Here is a 19,188-nt window from a genome sequence, read left to right on the forward strand (position 1 = left end):
GCATCATCCTTCAGACCACCATCCTGTGCTGCCTAACTACGATATCTCCTGCAACCACTTTGCAGTCTCCAATCTCCTTTAGGCAGACCCATCTGCTAAGATATAATCTACCTCCACTCTTTTATGTCACCCTATGTTCCTCCCTATTCTTAAAATATGTATTCACCACAGCCATGTCCATCCTTTTGGCAATATCCACTATCCTCTGACCTTCTTCATTCCTCTCCTTGGCACCATACCCATCACCTTCTCATCTCTTCTGTTCCCTTCGCCAACATGTCCATTAAAATCCGCTCCAATCACCACTTTCTGTCCTTTGGGTACACTGTTCATGACTTCATTCAGCTCACTTCAGAAATCTTCTTTCTCATTCATTGCACACCCAACTTGCAGGGCATATGCAATAATGTAATTTATTATCACATCTTCAACTTCCAGCTTCATAATTCTCACTCTGCCTGACACCACTCTTTTTACCTATAAAACACTCTTGACATACCGTTCCTTCAGAATTACCCCTACCCCATTTCTCCTCCCATGCACACCATGACAGAACAATTTGAACCCACCTGTGCTCCACCTGGCCTTACTCCCCTTCCATTTAGTCTCCCACATGCATAATATATCATCCTTCATTATCTCCCTCATGTCTGCTAACTCTCTCCCTTTACCAGTCATACTGCCAACATTCAAGTTCCTACCTTCAGTTCCACTCTTTACCTTCCTCCTCTCCTCCTGCCTCCAGACATGCTTTCCCCCTTCTTCTCCTTCTTTGGCCAACACTAACCCAATTTCCACCAGCAGCCTGTTGGCTAACAGAACTGCTGCTGGTCATTGTTAACCTGGGCCTTGACCGAACCGGTATGGAAAGCTGTTTTGTATCTTTAATCTATGTTGCAGCCAAAGTTACATTAAACCTCAATAATTCAAACTCCTAGAAAGTTGATCAATGAATGCTGTGCACTGTAGCAGAGTGCAGGCTTACAGTTGAAGGTGAATATTTAATGTAGAAAATTTATGACCAGACAAGCAGATTGATAGTAAAGATGCCTTAAGACGGTGAGAACAAGTGATTTGTAGAGAAAAAATACAGTTATAGACAGATATTTACGTTGTGTGGGAAGATAGACAATTATTTTACATAGGTTTAAGAGTTTAAATGAATCAACCAGAGTTAGATTGTAAAGAAACTTCACCAGAGCAGTAGAAGGTGGTCTTGATTCATCAAATTGGGAGTTGTATCTAAAAGTGAGTCAGTAAAGGAATAAATATCAATTACAAATACTAAGATAGGAGTCATCAAATGCTTTTTAACCATATCCAAAAAGAGAAAGTATCTTTGTATGGTATGGGAGCATAAATCAAACAAAAAGAACTTCCTGCTACCTAGCACAGCCAGAGTGTAGCAGAATCTACCACCATCATCATCATCATCATCATCATCAGCGCCAGAGGCAAGATTAAAATGAAAACGAGTTTCTTATGGGTACGTGCGGAAGACAAGGCAGCAACAAAATATTTTTTGCAGGCAGCACACTGTGCACCTTTAGAAACTGGAGGTGTTTCTTATAACATTGCTGTGTACTTATAATTGTGTGGTATAATTATTACTTGATATTTTCTGAGACAAAGACAGTGACTTGATATTTCACGAGTGTCATGACTCAGGAGGAAGACAGATGAGTAACTTTATGCATAAAAGAAAAAATGAAAGAAAATAAAAATAAAGCTATGTGACCAAAACACAGACAAGAGGAATAAATTAATGTCAATTAGCAGGCAATTTGTCGCAAAACCAGGCAAATTGAAAAGAGTAAACACACAATAAGTAAAAACAATTTAAGGATTTTTTCCACAGATTGGGTAAGGCTCATAGCAAAAGGCTGAACTTTTAGGCAGGTTGCTGATTGGGTCAAGGTCACGACCCCGGACACCCGGCCCCTAGGAACGTTGGAAGTGACCCAGACAATGGTCCACAATGTCTTTTCTTTAAGGGAAAGGCTATAAAACATCAATTTTCACCCTAAATTATGACATCATCCCCTGTCACAGATGAATCCCTTCAGATGCATCCATCCGCTTTTCCCAGAGAAGTGAGTATGAAACTGAGTCAGAAGGTGAGGGTCGTGAAGGGTGTTAAACTTGGACCGTACCCCTTCCAATGCACAAGATGTTCCACTGTGGACCCTTGTCTTCTCGATTCCACCAGGTATTGTACCTCATACTCTTCTGTACCATCAACAGAAACGGCTGGTGTGGCTGAATTCAGAGAATAATATGGGCTGCTACAAACTGATTTTAACATGGAAACATGATAGTGGAGTGAATCTTAAAATGCACCTGGAAAGAGAAACTATAGGATACCGGACCCACCCAGCTTCTGATGACGTGTGGGCCAATAAGCCTCGGGACTAATTTATGAGACGGTATTTGAAGCTGAATATCTCTGGCTGCCAGCCACACTCTTTAACCTACTGTCAAAATCAGTGTCTTTTACATTTTATCTCTGCAAAGCACTCAAGAGTTAATTTTGCTTTCTTTAAAATTTTACGACCGATGTCCCATTTGGCATGAAAATATAAAAGCCAGATCGATTGTTATTTACCTTGATTTATTTACTTATCTTCCTACAGCATAAAGTGACAAGTAGACTGCAGAGCTTCCTGTGTTTGTCAACACAGGCACTCTCCACGCTAGTGTTTAGATCTGGACAGTGCATGTGCCCAACAAAGAAGTCTAACTGCATTCTCGTACTATTGCTTGTGTACTGAAGTGTCAGCAGGTACTTTTTGTGCCATTGCACATGTAATTTGTGAGCATGCCGGTGTTGATCAAACACAGGAAGCTCTGCAGTCTACTTGTGACTTTACGCTGTAGGAAAATAAGTAAATAAATCAAGGGTAAGTAACATCCGATCTGACTTCTATATACAGTAAGTAACATGAATGTTTTTATATAAAGACCATCACAAAACATAATCACAAACAGACATTTGCCTGATATGTTGGCAAGCTCTGTAAGCCATGCTGTTTCATTGAAGGACAAGTGTGGGGCAGGATGACGCCCGAACTGTTGCTGCATCCAAAGGGTGCCATCTTTCGCCTTTACGCCTGGTGCAGCTGCGTTGTTCTTATATGTGAGTGAACGTTTCTTGCGGGGAGGGCTTCTGTTCTCTTTCTCCGATCTGAGTTCTTTATTTGAAAACAGCAGTGTCAGATCGGAGCGAGTGTGAACGTGACTGAGAGAATAAAACTGAATAAAAAAACGCTAACCTTTACAAGCATCATTCATTTACACCGGCTGTTACAGACTCAAATCAAATGTATTTTTTTATTGTATAATAGTAACAATAAGAGCAGCTCTCTACTCAAAACGTTAATTTTGTGACACGGGAATACTCAAACCTGCGACCTTTTGATTATGAGTCAGCGGCTCTTACCGCTATACTACCAAAGAAGTCACGACAACAAGCCACACTAACCTGATAAATTTTTCTTCAGTTATAGTCTTGAATAAAAGTGCACTTGTTCTGTTATATTTGTACCTTTTGTGAAAGTGCTTATTTGATATTTGGACTTCAGTCTATACACGTTATACACTTCATGTCAAAATTTTGTTGTTAGTACTAAAACAGGAAAAAAGTTTGTCTTTAAGGTATATGTACAACATTTCTTTTATTTCTTGTCATCCTACACTTAAATAGATCTTTGTAGACATGGAACACATATGAAATGCCAGACTCCCTGATAAACAAAGCTTGAGCTGGGAGAACTTTTTGCGGCGATGGGGTGGGTTGAGGGATAGTAGGCTGCTTGTGCTGATTGACACATTTACAACACAAAAGATCCTGAATGGAAAGGTGCAAGCGGATTTAAGGTGGGCCGGGTTTGCAAGCATTTTCGTAGACTTCAGTAATTCTACTGTTAAGGAATTGGTGACAGAATGAATCATTTCCTTTGTTAGCTCCCCATTTGTGGAGTGTGGAATATAAACATTAATAAGGTTTTTAAGTTCTTTTGGGACTCCACCCATCCCCCCCAATAGGACGGCATGCTAAAGAGTTTCCCGAAGCACGATTGCCGCGTCTGTGGAAGACAGCTTATCCATTGCCGAAGCAACCATGGCTTCCTAGATCTACAGCAGTTCCCCACAAAAACAAATCTGAGTCGATCACGGTCGTGCTATAAGTGCCTTTTGTCAATGGGTGATGCAAGGAACATTATAAATGCAGGGAGCAGTATTACTTGGCCACGACCCTGACTGAGTATAGAAGAGTGGTAGAGCCTGCTATAATTAATAACCGTGCTATTCCTGTTTCAAGCTGAATAAAGCTGGTTTTGCTAAAGTACTGAGACTCAGTCTCATGTTTTGTGGAGCAAGATAGGGACTTGCAAATCACAAAGGATGATGTTATTTCTCTCCCTGGGCAAATAATGTGGATGAATTCCGACCGCCAGAATTTCAACCCTAAATTACAAATTCTAGTTTGAATCTCTAATATGTTCCATTTTACAGCTTTCCTCATTAACCTAGATGGCCAGTTACCTTCCTGTCTTTTTTCCACGTCCCACTGGGTCACTGTATGCTCATATAAGATAAAATCAATCCAGCATTAAAACTGTGTCAAACATATCCAGTTTAAGCCAGCAATTCATAAAGAATGAAATACCCCTGTACTTTATTGGTCTACGGTGTGCTATAAGCGCTGACAGTTTATCTATCTTATTTGACAGTGATTGAACATTTCCCATTACAAGAGATAGTAGACCAGTTCTAAAACCTTTTCGCTTTCCTTTTTCTCTTGTGCCGCCATGTCTTCCTCCCTGCCTGTGGGCAAACAGCTCCTGTGGTAAAGTGTAATTTAGCTGCTTAGGCGCTCATGATCACAGTGCAAGTAGCTAATTACAGGAGTATTTAATACGCACCACTTTCACTTTCTCCGTGCTTCTTAGAGTTTCAGGTGTTGTAGACATAAGGCAGCTTTGGGTTCTCTTCTCGACTCCATCAAAGTTCACAGCCTATTTGAAGTGTGGTCTTGGCAAGCCAGTTTCTGGATTTGCATGCATTGCAGTTTGTCTATAAATTTTAAAACCATTTAGGGAAAGTGCAGGACAAGCAAACTCATATCACCGTAAAGGCACCTCACCACCCCTGAGATCCGAATGCCAGAAAATTCAGAATACCAAATTGTTTAAATATAAAAGATCTTAAAAGTAAAAAATAACACAGCAGGATGTTTATTACAACAACAACAACATTTATTTCTGTAGCACATTTTCATACAAACAATGTAGCTCAAAGTGCTTTACATGATGAAGAAAGAGAAAAAAGACGAAATAAATAAGAAAATAGAATTAGGGAACACTAATTAACATAGAATAAAAGTAATGTCCGATGGCCAGGAAGGACAGAAAAAACAAAAAAACACCGGATGGCTGGAGAAAAAAAATCTGCATGGGTTGCGAGCCCATGAGACCACCCAGTCCCCTGTAGGCATTCTACCTAACATAAATGACCTCACAATCAGTTCACATGGAAGAACTTGATGATGGTGGTCATGTGGACTTCTGGAAAAAGAAGAGAAGTAGGGGTTAGTACATATTGCAGAGCCACTAGGAATGATAATGATAATTAAATGCAAATACAGAATATCAGGATTACACTAAAATGAAGCTATGAGAAAGTCATGTTAAAGTAATGAGTTTTTAGCAGTTTTTAAAGTGCTCCACTGTATTAGCCAGGCGAATTTCTATCAGTAAACGATTCCAGATTTTGGGTGCATAACAGCAGAAGGCCGCCTCACCACTTCTTTTAAGTTTAGCTCTTGGAATTCTAAGCAGATCTAAGGTTACAATTTGGAGTGTAAGGTGAAAGACATTCTGAAATATAAGATGGAGCAGATTATTTAAGTCTTTGTAAACCATAAGCAGTATTTTAAAGTCAATTCTAAATGACACAGGTAACCAATGTAGTGACATCAAAACTGGAGAGATGTGCTCGGATTTTCTTTTCCTAGTTAAGATTCTAGCAGCTGCATTCTGCACTCGTTGCAATCGATTGATGTCTTTTTTGGGTGGTCCTGAGAGGAGAGCGTTACAGTAATCTAGCCGACTGAAAACAAAAGTGTGAACTAATTTCTCATCATCTTGCAATGTTATAAAGAGGTCTAACTTTTGTTATTTTTCTTAAGTGAAAAAATGCTGTCCTAGTAATCTGAATAACTCTTTTAGGGCAAATTTGTTTTTGTTTTTCTTTTCTCCCAGGGCTGAATATTTTTCCAAAAACTACCTTTTTTTAAAAAAAGAACACAAAGCAATGGTTTAACCTATCAAATCAGTGAAAAATATTTACTTTTGACAAATGTTACTGTCTTGCATGTTGTATGAACCTGCATTACTATATGATTTCACATACATATCACATACATGTTACACAGCAAAGTCCTGCAAAGTCTGATCTCGCTCAAAGCAGCCAATTGAATGCATTGCCACATTGCACTGCTTACAATACGTGTTGCACTGGTGTTTCCTTTTCAATTGTCTGTTGCTGCACTTTCTCACATATATTGTTAGTGTGTACTGTAGAGAGACAAGTCACCCATTTGACATCATGCCATGCTACTGCCACCAAGTTTTCCGCCTGCATGAAAACCGTATTGTCCCCTCTTTTCCTCTTCCACCTGTCTGGCTTCAACTGTGAAGGCCCGTGTCTCCTGTTCACCCTCACTGTGCCACAAGCTCCAATTCCCCTCCTCTGTAGCTCCATGAACAATTCTGGGCATGTATAAAAATTGTCCAAATGTACACAACATGACCCAAATGTTCATAGCCCCGAAGCAGCTCCAGCACAACCTGACTTGTCAAGGGACAGTTCTCTCTTTGAAATAAATACTTTCCTATATATGTAATTACCTTCAGGCAGAAACCAGTGTTAGTTTCTGCCAGTACAAAATTCTTTTTTGCCATACTTTGTGGGCTTGTCTGGCATATATTGGCAGAAAAAAAGGCATCCCTTGTATTTTATCATAGATTCATACACAGACAAATCACGGCCAGGCTGATAAAATTGTTTATATATTGGTTCCACAATGTCAAGCAGGGGCTGAACTTTATACATGGGGTTAAAGCCTGGCTCACCCCTTGGGATTTGCTTCTGGTTATCACAGAAGTGAATAAAACTTTGCAGCAGCACATACCTAATCATCACGCAGCATAACCTGTCCAAAGCCACATGGGGACAAAGCACATTTGGACCAATGCTCCCTATAGTTATATCACCAATCTAGTCCCATCTCTATTTGTAATGCCACAATGCCCTTCATCTCGTCTTTTGTTGTGGGTTTCCACTTTGAAAAACGAGAATGCGGTGCAAGTGCAGACCGCGATTCAGAAATTGCTCTGCATAACTGTTTGTTTCTTCTGACAGTAGCTGAAAAGCAGCATCAGGAGAGAACAGCCTGAAGTAGTCCAGTGGCTGGTAATCAGTCGAGTCCAACAGCAAGCCATGCTGTCTTGTGAAGTCTGGTAGCCAGTTTGGCTCCCACGGATGAATGTCTGGGTATTCCTCCCACATGAACCTTGCTGCAGGTGTGTCGGCTGCGCGAAAGCGCTCAGCTGGGGCGGCATCGGCTGTTGTTCGATCAGCAGATGCCAGTTCCTCACTCTCTTTCTCAATCTCCTGATCACTGTCAACAGAATCAGATTCTGAAAAATCAGAGTCTGACTCAGCGATAATGCGCAAAACATCATCTGCTGAGTATTTTCTTTTCTGCACTTGCTTCGCTCCCTTGTCAGATGTCGATGCCGTCTTGCCTTTGTTTACAGTTCGTAACTCACGCACACGCAAGGATTAGATGCTGAGTCAATGAGTCTAACATTCCTCCAAGCAGAGAGGGAATGCCTGTGAAGTAACAGTGAGTTTTGTCGCCATTAACAGCTGATTGTCGTCCTCTACCCCTCCTGTCGATTAAAAGAGTTGATATGTGATTTAAAATTCAGGTCAGAGTCAATAGTTACCCATGAACTCTTTACCTATGTCTTGACTTTTAATCCTAATGCATCATGTTTATTTCTAATAACCTCATTATATCCATTTTTTACTAATTATGAAAATTTCTGTTTTCTCCTTATTTAGTTTGAGAAAATTACTACTAATCCATTCAGAAACACAAGTAAGACATTGTGTCAGTGAGTCAAGAATGTCGGGGTCATCAGGTGCTATTGATAAATACAGTTGCGTGTCATCAGCACAGCTGTGGTAGCTCAGGTTATGCTCCAAGATAATCTGACCGGAAGCATGGAGATCGAAAAGAGCAGCGGACCCAGAATAGAGCCTTATGGAACACCATATAGATTATCATGTGTCTTTGAGTTATAATTACCACAACTAACAAAGAAGATTCTACCTGCCAGGTAGGATTCAAACCAATTTAAGACCCTGCCAGAGGGGCCCACCCAATGACTAAGGCAATTTCAAAGAATATTCTGGTCAATGGTATCAAATATGGTACTCAGATCTAGGAGGATGAGAACAGATAAATGGCCTCTGTCTGCATTTACACACAAGTCATTTACTACTTTAACATGTGCAGTTTCTGTACTGTGATTTGTTCTTAAACCCGACTGAAACTTATTGAGAACAGCAGGTTTATTGAGGTGGTCATTTAGCTGCATAATGAATTCCTTCTCTAGGATTTTACTTAACACTAGAATTACCAGAGCCTACGAAAAAACTCGTAAATCCGTCCCACCTTAAATCGCGTCTTAAATCCGTTTGCACCTCTCCGCCAGAATCCTTTGTCATCTAAATGTGCTGATAAAGCTACTAGCAGCCAGCTATTCCATCCCCCCACCGACTTAGAATGAACTTCTCTCCTAGCTCAAGCCTTGCCTTGATTTGATTACCTGGGATTGAAGTGGAGTTTTACAGTGGAAATAATTCTAGCGTTATTTGGAATACACGCATTTCATGTGTGTTCCATTTCTATAGTTGGCTGTGCAAACACATTTTTAAAACAGAAACGTTTTTCATATTCTAATAGTAAATGACAAAATGTAGGCATAAACTATATAACGTATGAAGCCTGAAGTCCATATATCAAAGAAACACTTTCACAAAAGGTACAAATAAAAGAACACGTGCGCCTTCATGCAAAAAAAAAAAAAAAAAAAAGCCGCGTTAGCATGCCACATTGACTTTCTTACTACAACCGCCGTGGTGGCGTAATGGTATCAGCCCCTGACTGGGAATCAGAGGGTGGCGAGTTCGATTCCGCACGGCTCCACTTCGAAAAATTAACTGCTCTTATTCTTACAATTTTAGAATAACAATATAAATTTGATTTCAGTCTGTAACAGGCGGTGTAACTTATGATACTGGTAAAGGTTAGCTTTTTTTTTTTTTTTTTTTTATTCACTTTTCATTCTCGCAGTCACATTCAGAATCAATCCATACAACCCCATCTGACACAGCTGGTTTCACATAAATAAAAGTGCACTTTTATTCAAGACTATAACCGAAGAATAAAGAAAGCAAGTTACAGTTGGTGGTTGATACAACAGCTTGCGTGGTGCAATGTTAAGAACTGCTGATTTCCGATCTGTGCTATATAAAATCATCACATTCAAATATTAACAGTTCCCACACACCCAAGGTCCGCCATTCCTACATTTACAACATGTGTACTTGTTGCAGTGTACACACCTCTCTGTGCTATGGTTCCTATTACAGTGAATGAGCACCTGACACTGTACTTTCTTCCCTGGGGGAAGCTGAGGTCTTAGAACGGAAGTTTGTTGACGCTGTATCATCTTTTCTTTTTCCATCGCCTTTTCCTGTAAGAAGCGACGACGAAGTTCCTCTGCAAGGTGAGCCATGAACACTCTTCTTTTCTCAGCGGACCCCGTGCATGCCTTATACAATACGTGTGCATTCATCGCTGCTAGGTCAAGGATGTTGTACAACACAGCAACCGGCCACCTGCGTGTTCCTGTGCGCACTGAACAAGCACGCGCCTTCTGGTCCATGATGTCAACGCCACGCTGGGGAAAAAAGAAAGACAAATATATGTGACATTTTGAAGAAATCATTTTATCACCAGAAGAGCACCAGAGTACTTCGTCACACTAATATTTTTTTCATTAGCATACCTTCATGTGGTTGTAGTCTGTGACCGTGTTTGTTTTTTTTTTTTTTTATCTTGCCCAATCTCCACATCATGGTGCATTGTGCTGAGAATGCAGACAGACTTCATCTTTTTGGGCACATACACTGTCAGCATGGCACTGGGAGATCTAAACACCAGCGTGGAGAATTGTTCGTGTACTGAACTGACTTTAGCTGCAGGTGGAAGTTCCCGTCGCACTTTATTCATGGTGCCAAGCAGAGCTGTATTGCGGTGCAGCAGTCTATTAGCCAGCGAAAGTGACGTGAAGAAGTTGTCTGTTGTTACGGTTCTGCCTTTGTCCAGAAATGGCTCCATAAGCTTTATGACCACAGACTCGGAAAGTCTTTCTCCCGTGGGACGACTGGGATCTTTTCCTAAATAAGGAGTGGCATTGCACATGTACTTTGTCTCCAAATCTGCCGCAATCCAAAAAGGCAGAACCGTAACAACAGACAACTTCTTCACGTCACTTTCGCTGGCTAATAGACTGCTGCACCGCAATACAGCTCTGCTTGGCACCATGAATAAAGTGCGACGGGAACTTCCACCTGCAGCTAAAGTCAGTTCAGTACACGAACAATTCTCCACGCTGGTGTTTAGATCTCCCAGTGCCATGCTGACAGTGTATGTGCCCAAAAAGATGAAGTCTGTCTGCATTCTCAGCACAATGCACCATGATGTGGAGATTGGGCAAGATAAAAAAAAAAAAAAACAAACACGGTCACAGACTACAACCACATGAAGGTATGCTAATGAAAAAAATATTAGTGTGACGAAGTACTCTGGTGCTCTTCTGGTGATAAAATGAGTTCTTCAAAATGTCACATATATTTGTCTTTCTTTTTTCCCCAGCGTGGCGTTGACATCATGGACCAGAAGGCGCGTGCTTGTTCAGTGCGCACAGGAACACGCAGGTGGCCGGTTGCTGTGTTGTACAACATCCTTGACCTAGCAGCGATGAACGCACACGTATTGTATAAGGCATGCACGGGGTCCGCTGAGAAAAGAAGAGTGTTCATGGCTCACCTTGCAGAGGAACTTCGTCGTCGCTTCCTACAGGAAAAGGCGATGGAAAAAGAAAAGATGATACAGCGTCAACAAACTTCCGTTCTAAGACCTCAGCTTCCCCCAGGGAAGAAAGTACAGTGTCAGGTGCTCATTCACTGTAATAGGAACCATAGCACAGAGAGGTGTGTACACTGCAACAAGTACACATGTTGTAAATGTAGGAATGGCGGACCTTGGGTGTGTGGGAACTGTTAATATTTGAATGTGATGATTTTATATAGCACGGATCGGAAATCAGCAGTTCTTAACATTGCACCACGCAAGCTGTTGTATCAACCACCAACTGTAACTTGCTTTCTTTATTCTTCGGTTATAGTCTTGAATAAAAGTGCACTTTTATTTATGTGAAACCAGCTGTGTCAGATGGGGTTGTATGGATTGATTCTGAATGTGACTGCGAGAATGAAAAGTGAATTAAAAAAAAAAAAAAAAAAAGCTAACCTTTACCAGTATCATAAGTTACACCGCCTGTTACAGACTGAAATCAAATTTATATTGTTATTCTAAAATTGTAAGAATAAGAGCAGTTAATTTTTCGAAGTGGAGCCGTGCGGAATCGAACTCGCCACCCTCTGATTCCCAGTCAGGGGCTGATACCATTACTCCACCACGGCGGTTGTAGTAAGAAAGTCAATGTGGCATGCTAACGCGGCTTTTTTTTTTTTTTTTTTTTGCATGAAGGCGCACGTGTTCTTTTATTTGTACCTTTTGTGAAAGTGTTTCTTTGATATATGGACTTCAGGCTTCATACGTTATATAGTTTATGCCTACATTTTGTCATTTACTATTAGAATATGAAAAACGTTTCTGTTTTAAAAATGTGTTTGCACAGCCAACTATAGAAATGGAACACACATGAAATGCGTGTATTCCAAATAACGCTAGAATTATTTCCACTGTAAAACTCCACTTCAATCCCAGGTAATCAAATCAAGGCAAGGCTTGAGCTAGGAGAGAAGTTCATTCTAAGTCGGTGGGGGGATGGAATAGCTGGCTGCTAGTAGCTTTATCAGCACATTTAGATGACAAAGGATTCTGGCGGAGAGGTGCAAACGGATTTAAGACGCGATTTAAGGTGGGACGGATTTACGAGTTTTTTCGTAGGCTCTGGTAATTCTAGTGTTAAGAAAGGCATGTTAGGAATAGGTCTAAAATTTTCAAAAGCAGAGGAGTCAAGATTATTTAACAATTAGAACTTAACTATGATAATGCTATTAACATTTCTTAGCAAGAAACAATCAGATAGGCCAAGCACTGGTGATAATAAAGATACCAGTCAGTTTCAAAGCCAGTTTGGCATCAATAAAGAGGCAGCACAAGCCGGCGTGTGTTAAATGAACTACAGCTGGATATGAAAGGAAGACCTCAATTCCATTGCTTCAGGATTTTGTCAAGACTTGGGACATTATGATTGGGGCCTACACAGTCCAGGCACTATAATTTGGGGGACAAAAGTAAAATTTTGATTTCTTTCAGGGTGATGGGCTTTGTACCAGCCCCCCAAAATGATTCTGATGATTATAATATGTTAAAAGTTTAACTATCACTTGAGATGGTTCCACTGATTGTCCTCCTGTGGTGAGTAGTTGTTTTTCAGATGGTAAAATTAATAAGTTAAGTGTCTTTCTAAGGGCAAATAAACTTACTATTGCTATTCATCATTTCAATTAGCATTTATTTAATATTTTAGTTTTAAAGTGAATAACTGCCAATGGATTGAAAAGTTTTTTTTCTCCATTTTAAACTTCATACAGGTGACAAACCTCACTGCTGTTCTGAATGTGGCAAAGGATTCTCCCGAATCGACCATCTTCAGAGCCACAAAAGAATTCACACAGGAGAGAAGCCATATTGCTGTTCTGAATGTGGCAAATATTTTTCACGTTTCACCAATCTTCAGAGCCACAGAAGAATTCACACAGGAGAGAAGCCGTATTTCTGTTTGGAATGTGGCAAACGATTCTGTTACCCAAGTGGTCTTCGCAGCCACGCCAATATTCACACTGGAAAGTGGCCATATTGCTGTCCAGAATGTGGTAAACACTTCCGTGAGAGTCGCAGTCTTCAGAGACATGCTGCAATTCACACCGGAGAGAAGCCGTTTGGCTGTTTGGAATGTGGCAAACGATTCTGTGACAAGAGTACTCTGCAGAGACACAAAAGAATTCACAGAGAAAACAAGCCATATTGCTGTTTGGAATGTGGTAAACAATTCTGTGACTCGAGTAGTCTTAGGAGCCACTCAGTTATTCACACTGGAAACAAGCCATATTGCTGTTTGGAATGTGGCAAACGCTTCCGTGACAGGGGTGGTCTTCAGAGACACACTACAATTCACACTGGAGAGAAGCCATATTGCTGTTTGGAATGTGGCAAGCAATTCCGTGACAGGCGTGGTCTTCAGAGACACTCTGGAATTCACACCGGAGAGAAGCCGTTTTGCTGTTTGGAATGTGGTAAACGATTCTTTAGCAAGAATACTCTGCAGAGACACAAAAGAATTCATATAGGAGAGAAGCCATATTGCTGTTTGGAATGTGGCAAACGATTCTGTGACCCAAGTAGTCTGCGAAGCCACGCAAGTATTCACACTGGAGAGAAGCCATATTGCTGTTTGGAATGTGGCAAACACTTCCGTGTCAAGAGTGCACTTCAGAGACACACTGGAATTCATACCGGGGAGAAGCCGTATTGCTGTTTGGAATGTGGCAAACAATTCCGTGACAGGAGTTGTCTTCACAGACATGCTGTAATTCATACTCGACTGAAAACTCGTGTTGTGAAAAGAAAGAAAACTAAACCTTTGTTGAGAAATTAATCCCAAGAGAAGCCAATTACTGTTTTGATTGTGCCCAATGTTTCAATGACAACAGTAATCTTCAGAGTTGCAAAAGATTTCAGGCCAATCCCTTGCTGCAACCCTAATGCAGTAAGAAATAACGGACCTATCCGGACTAAAGAATGATGTTAACTCCTGTAAGCACACAGAGAAACTTTATAAAAATGAACCCAGAGAGAAGCCATTTTCCTGTTCTGAATAGAGCAAACATTTGTCTACTGGGAGTAATCTTCAGAAATACTCAAGAATTCACACTGGAGACCTGAGTTGTTCAGGAAAAAACCCAAAGGGTTTTATAGAATGTTAAGTTGGGGCACAGTGGAAGTAAGTACACCACTACAGAAAAAAAGAATTGAAATACAGTGTTCCCTCCTCCATTGCAGGGGTTGCGTTCCAGAATCCCCCGCGAAAGGTGAAAATCCGCGAAGTAAAAACCATATGTTTATATGCTAATTTTTATATTGTCACACTTGGGTCACAGATTTGCACAGAATCACAGGAGGTTATAGAGAGACAGGAACTTTATTCAAACACTGCAAACAAACATTTGTCTCTTTTTCAAAAGTTTAAACGTCCTCCATGACAAGACAGAGATGACAGTTCTGTCTCACAATTAAAGGAATGCAAACATATCTTCCTCTTCAAAGGAGTACGCCTCAGGAGCAGAGAATGTCAGAGAGAGAGAGAAAAGCAAACAATCAAAAATCAATAGGGCTGTTCGAGCTTTTAAGTATGCGAAGCACCATGCGGGAAGCTTATCGCTTGACAAAGCAGCCGCAAGTAAGCCCAGCAAGAAAGGGAGCAATGTGAAAGTAGTCTTTCTGCATTTTTTTAGATGAGCGTCCGTATCCTCTAGGGGTGCAAACAGCCTCCCTGCTCACACTCTCTCTGTCAGGAGCAGAGAATGTCAGAGCGAGAGAGAGAGAAAAGCAAACAATCAAAAACCGATAGGTGCTGTTTGGTCTTTTAAGAATGTGAAGCACCGTGTGGGAAGCATATCGCGCAACAAAGTAACAAGTAAGCCCAGCAAGGAAGGGAGCAATGTGAAGGTAGTCTTTCAGCGTTTTTTGAGGAACGTCCGTATCCTCTAGGGGTGCGAACAGCCCCCCTGCTCACAATATATTTGAGGAGTTTTATTTAATACGTAATACATGCTCTGATTGGGTAGCTTCTCAGCCATCTGCCAATAGGGTCCCTTGTATGAAATCAACTGGGCAAAAGACCAAACTGAGGACGCATGTACCAGAAATTAAAAGACCCATTGTCCACTGAAACCCATGAACCAGCGAAAAATCCGCAACATATATTTAAATATGCTTACATATAAAATCCGCGAAAGTCTAAGCGTGATATAGCGAGCGATTACTGTATTCTGGAGAAACATATATGATGCCCAAGAGCGCAAATCAAGAAGCAGACTGGTGGTTAGTAAAAATCCAGAAAGACATTGAGAACATACAAATGAAGGGAATGGAATTGCCTGAGGTAGCCACTGAGGAAATGGTAACCACGCTTAAATCTGCTGCCAATGGGAAAACACCTTGCCCTGAAGCCTTACCACACTTTTGGCTCAAACAACTGACAGCACTGCCTCAGGACATGGCGACATGTAAAAACATTTTAATGCAGGACCCACTTAGGACTCCACAGTGGCTTACTACTGGAACAACACTTCCAATTCCAAAATCGGACAAAACCACTGAACCGAAAAACTACCGCCCCATAACCTGCCTGTCCACAATTTATAAACTCTTCACAGCAGTCAATGCTAAGAGAATTTATTGCCCCTAGGAAGACGACAACAACTTTTATTTCTATAGCACATTTTAATACAAATAATGTAGCTCAAAGTGCTTTACATGATGAAGAAAGAGACAAAAAAAGACAAAGTAAGAGTTAAAATAAGAGAACACTAATTAACATAGAATAAAAGTAAGGTCTGATTGCCAGGGAGGACAGAAAAAACAAAACAAAAAAAAAAAACTCCAGACGGCTGGAGAAAAAATAAAATCCGTAGGGGTTCCAGGCCATGAGACCGCTCAGCCCCCTCTAGGCATTCTACCTAACATAAGTGACATCAATCAGTCCTCATTGTATTCAGGGTTCTTGTGGAAGGACTTGATGATGACGGTCATGTGGACTTCTGGTCTTTAATCCATCCATGTCGGGACATCATGGAGCTTTGATTAGGTGGTGGTGGCGCAGATCGCCACCACAGAAAAATACTACATGCATACCAACTAATATGCAAGAATCTGTGTATTCAAATAAAGAATTTATATGCAATAGGCCATAAGGAGATGTGAATTGTGACTGGGAGCAGCAATGACAGTGCCAATAATGGAGAAATATGCGGTGCCAACCAGGTCATCCCATTTATTGTACCTGAAAATAACGCTCTTCGGTATGTGTGTCCCTCAAAACAGGATTGAGAAACTGATCAAAGTAGTTTGGCTGGTTAGCCAGAAGCTGGGAAACTTCAGTAATGGAGGTCTGTCTGGAAGGTAGTTCATGTCAGAAATGATGACTCCTTCTGGAAAACTATGGCTTTTATGGAATGTGAACTGGACTGTTTAGAGTCCGTTATCGTCACTGGGTGGTTTCTCTACACTGTGGAGAGAAGGAGAGACTGTTAGTGATAGCGCACCCTCTTGTCCCGATGGTCTATTACATACCTGGACAGAGCCTTTCATGAGATCCTTTCATGTGCATGTGTGACAGGGTGTGATTGACATTGACTACACATATAGATTAGCAATAAATGAACTCCAAGGACCCAAACTTACAAAAAATTGTTAAATGAAAAATCAAAAAGTCCATGATAAACCTTGCTCATCTATGCTGAAAAAATGATGGAATGACTGAAACTACCCAGCCTTGTGCCCAGATAGACACAGTACAAGACTCTGAGCAACAGAAACATGAATTCAAGCAGAAAAGGAGAACAACGGATAAGGCAACAAACACAGTGGGAAATCTCAAGACCTTTCTCCTGAATGGCACTGAATAGGTGAACTATGACTAAAAGATGAGTGCCTTCTCGTAAACATGGCTGCACACAAGGTGGTCAAGGACATCAATAGAAACAAATGGCACATCAGATCAGTGCTGCTTCTGTCAAACGGAGCTAGAAACTGTTAGACACCTGGTTGTGAGGTCCGGATGGTACAAAGTGGCCAGACTGTAAATTCTGCAGAGAATGCAGCTGATTACAATAAAGACTTCATGACGGAGAACAAGGAGGTGCAAGTCACTTGGGACACAACAATACCAACTGACAGAAAACTGGACATAGTTATTAAAAACAGTCTACAAAAGCCTGGATAATTAAAGTACCAGTTCAATTATTGGAGTTTCAGATGAGAGCAAAAGAAACTGAACAAAAGACTTGACACTGAGAGAGAAAGAAAGCTAAAGTTGGTCTTATTAAGTCCGGAGCTCAGTAGCACAAAGTAACTAAAGCTTCATTATACAGCACACAAGTGACGGCTTGATGAGGAGTGGGCACACTGCTCCATCATTATAATCCACAGCAGGGGGTCTTGTTCCCATTTAGGCCTTGAGACACCCAGCTGTGCTGCCCATTTAGCCGACATAAAAGCAGCATCACTGGGCAGATGAAAGATGAGGTCCAAGTTCTTCTTCCAGGCCAACCAACATCCATACTGTGGAGCAGACAGACAGGCAGACATGTTAGTCTTCCACAGTTTGCCACAACCCTTTTCTGCATCAGTGATTTAAGCTTCTACCTGAATGGAATTTAGTTATTTTCAATTTTAATTTATGTTAATATGTATTGTCCCCTGAGTTTGGAGCCTATCCCTCTCAGTTTTGGACATTTTGTGCACTTAATATTTTTTTATGTTATTTAAATAATTGTGTTCTTGCTGTCGAGATTCTGTCATTTGGATATTCATTGCCATTTTGTGCCTTTCTTTCCATAGCGTCAGCCATGAAGTTTATGGTTTCAGTGTCTGTGCTCAGTTAAGTGAGTGTATTGTCTGTAATGCTCTTGTATAGCCGTGTACAAAAGCATTCAATCCCCTTCAAGTCGTCATAATGTTCTGCATGACACAATATTTGTACACATTTTTCCATTCGATATTTTTAGTGTAAACTCTTATGCTGTAACAATGCATTTCCAAAGTAAAAATAAACCATTTTTCTGTGGATATTTAGCTGAAGAATAAAAACTCCAAAGTTTGTCTTTTTCGTCCTAGCGGCTGTGCCACTTCAGTGCAGGTTCCGCTGTCTACATCCTTGGGGACAACATCAGCATGCTTCATGTCATCCTTAATTCGATCAACACTTCGGTCGGCCTTGTGGTCAGTGACCACATGGGCTGAGATGTAGAGCAGTTTTCTACTACTGAGTTGTTGGTGCTACGGATAATACCGCCATACCAACACATCTTGGCCTTGCGCATCTTTGCAGCAATGGTTGCAACACCTATCATCTTTCAGTTGTCCTTGTTCATGACACAGTCAAGCTGGTGAGCCCTAGCGACCATCGGAGCCTCTTCATTTCCATGAAGAGGAGCCGCTCGTGTTTCACGTTCGCTGGCCAGTATTCACATCCATTTATAGGTTTTTGTCTTCAAGTAGATGGGAATTTTCCGGTCGCAAAGGATGCCTGTGACTTGGCTGCATTTCAGCCAGGTGGCATTGATGTGTGTTTGAGCATCTGGTAGAGTGTCACCATCCTAAGAGTGGATCGAGCCAAGGTATCAGAATGGCGTAGTCTTCTTAATGTTGTGGCCTTTGACTCGGATGGTGCCTTCTGTCTGGTCACCACATTCAGGATATTCCGTCTTCTAAAGATTTAAGCACTGAGTTTGGCTGCCCACCGCTGCATTTAGTTTTTAAGGCTGGCGCATCTCTCATTAGTGAGACCTACATCGTTGGCACACAAGAGGTTCCACGGGTTGGGAGTGTTGGACATCAGCCATGGTGGTATCCGTGCACACGATGAAGGGTAGCGGTGACAGGGCTGACTCCTGGTGGATGCCAACATTAATGTTGAAGGACGGAGTAGTGCCAACCAGGTAGCAGACAGTGCTTGAGATGTCGACATAGAGCAGCTTGACCCACTGGACATTGGCCTCTGGGCTACTGTG

General features: G+C 41.2%; 1 protein-coding gene across 1 annotated transcript in view; it reads left to right on the forward strand.

Moving 5' to 3' along the window:
- Positions 1-18,212, forward strand: part of LOC114667382 (gastrula zinc finger protein XlCGF26.1-like) — a 59,240-nt gene extending 41,028 nt beyond the window's left edge. Inside the window, exon 3 of the mRNA XM_051926202.1 lies at positions 12,988-18,212. Coding sequence (XP_051782162.1) covers positions 12,988-14,051 — 1,064 coding nt within the window. The 3' untranslated portion in view covers positions 14,052-18,212. The remainder of the gene's footprint in view (positions 1-12,987) is intronic.
- The last annotated feature ends 976 nt before the right edge of the window (positions 18,213-19,188 follow it).

Source organism: Erpetoichthys calabaricus, chromosome 1 (genome assembly GCF_900747795.2).
Source record: "Erpetoichthys calabaricus chromosome 1, fErpCal1.3, whole genome shotgun sequence".
Classification (NCBI taxonomy): Eukaryota; Metazoa; Chordata; class Cladistia; order Polypteriformes; family Polypteridae; genus Erpetoichthys; species Erpetoichthys calabaricus.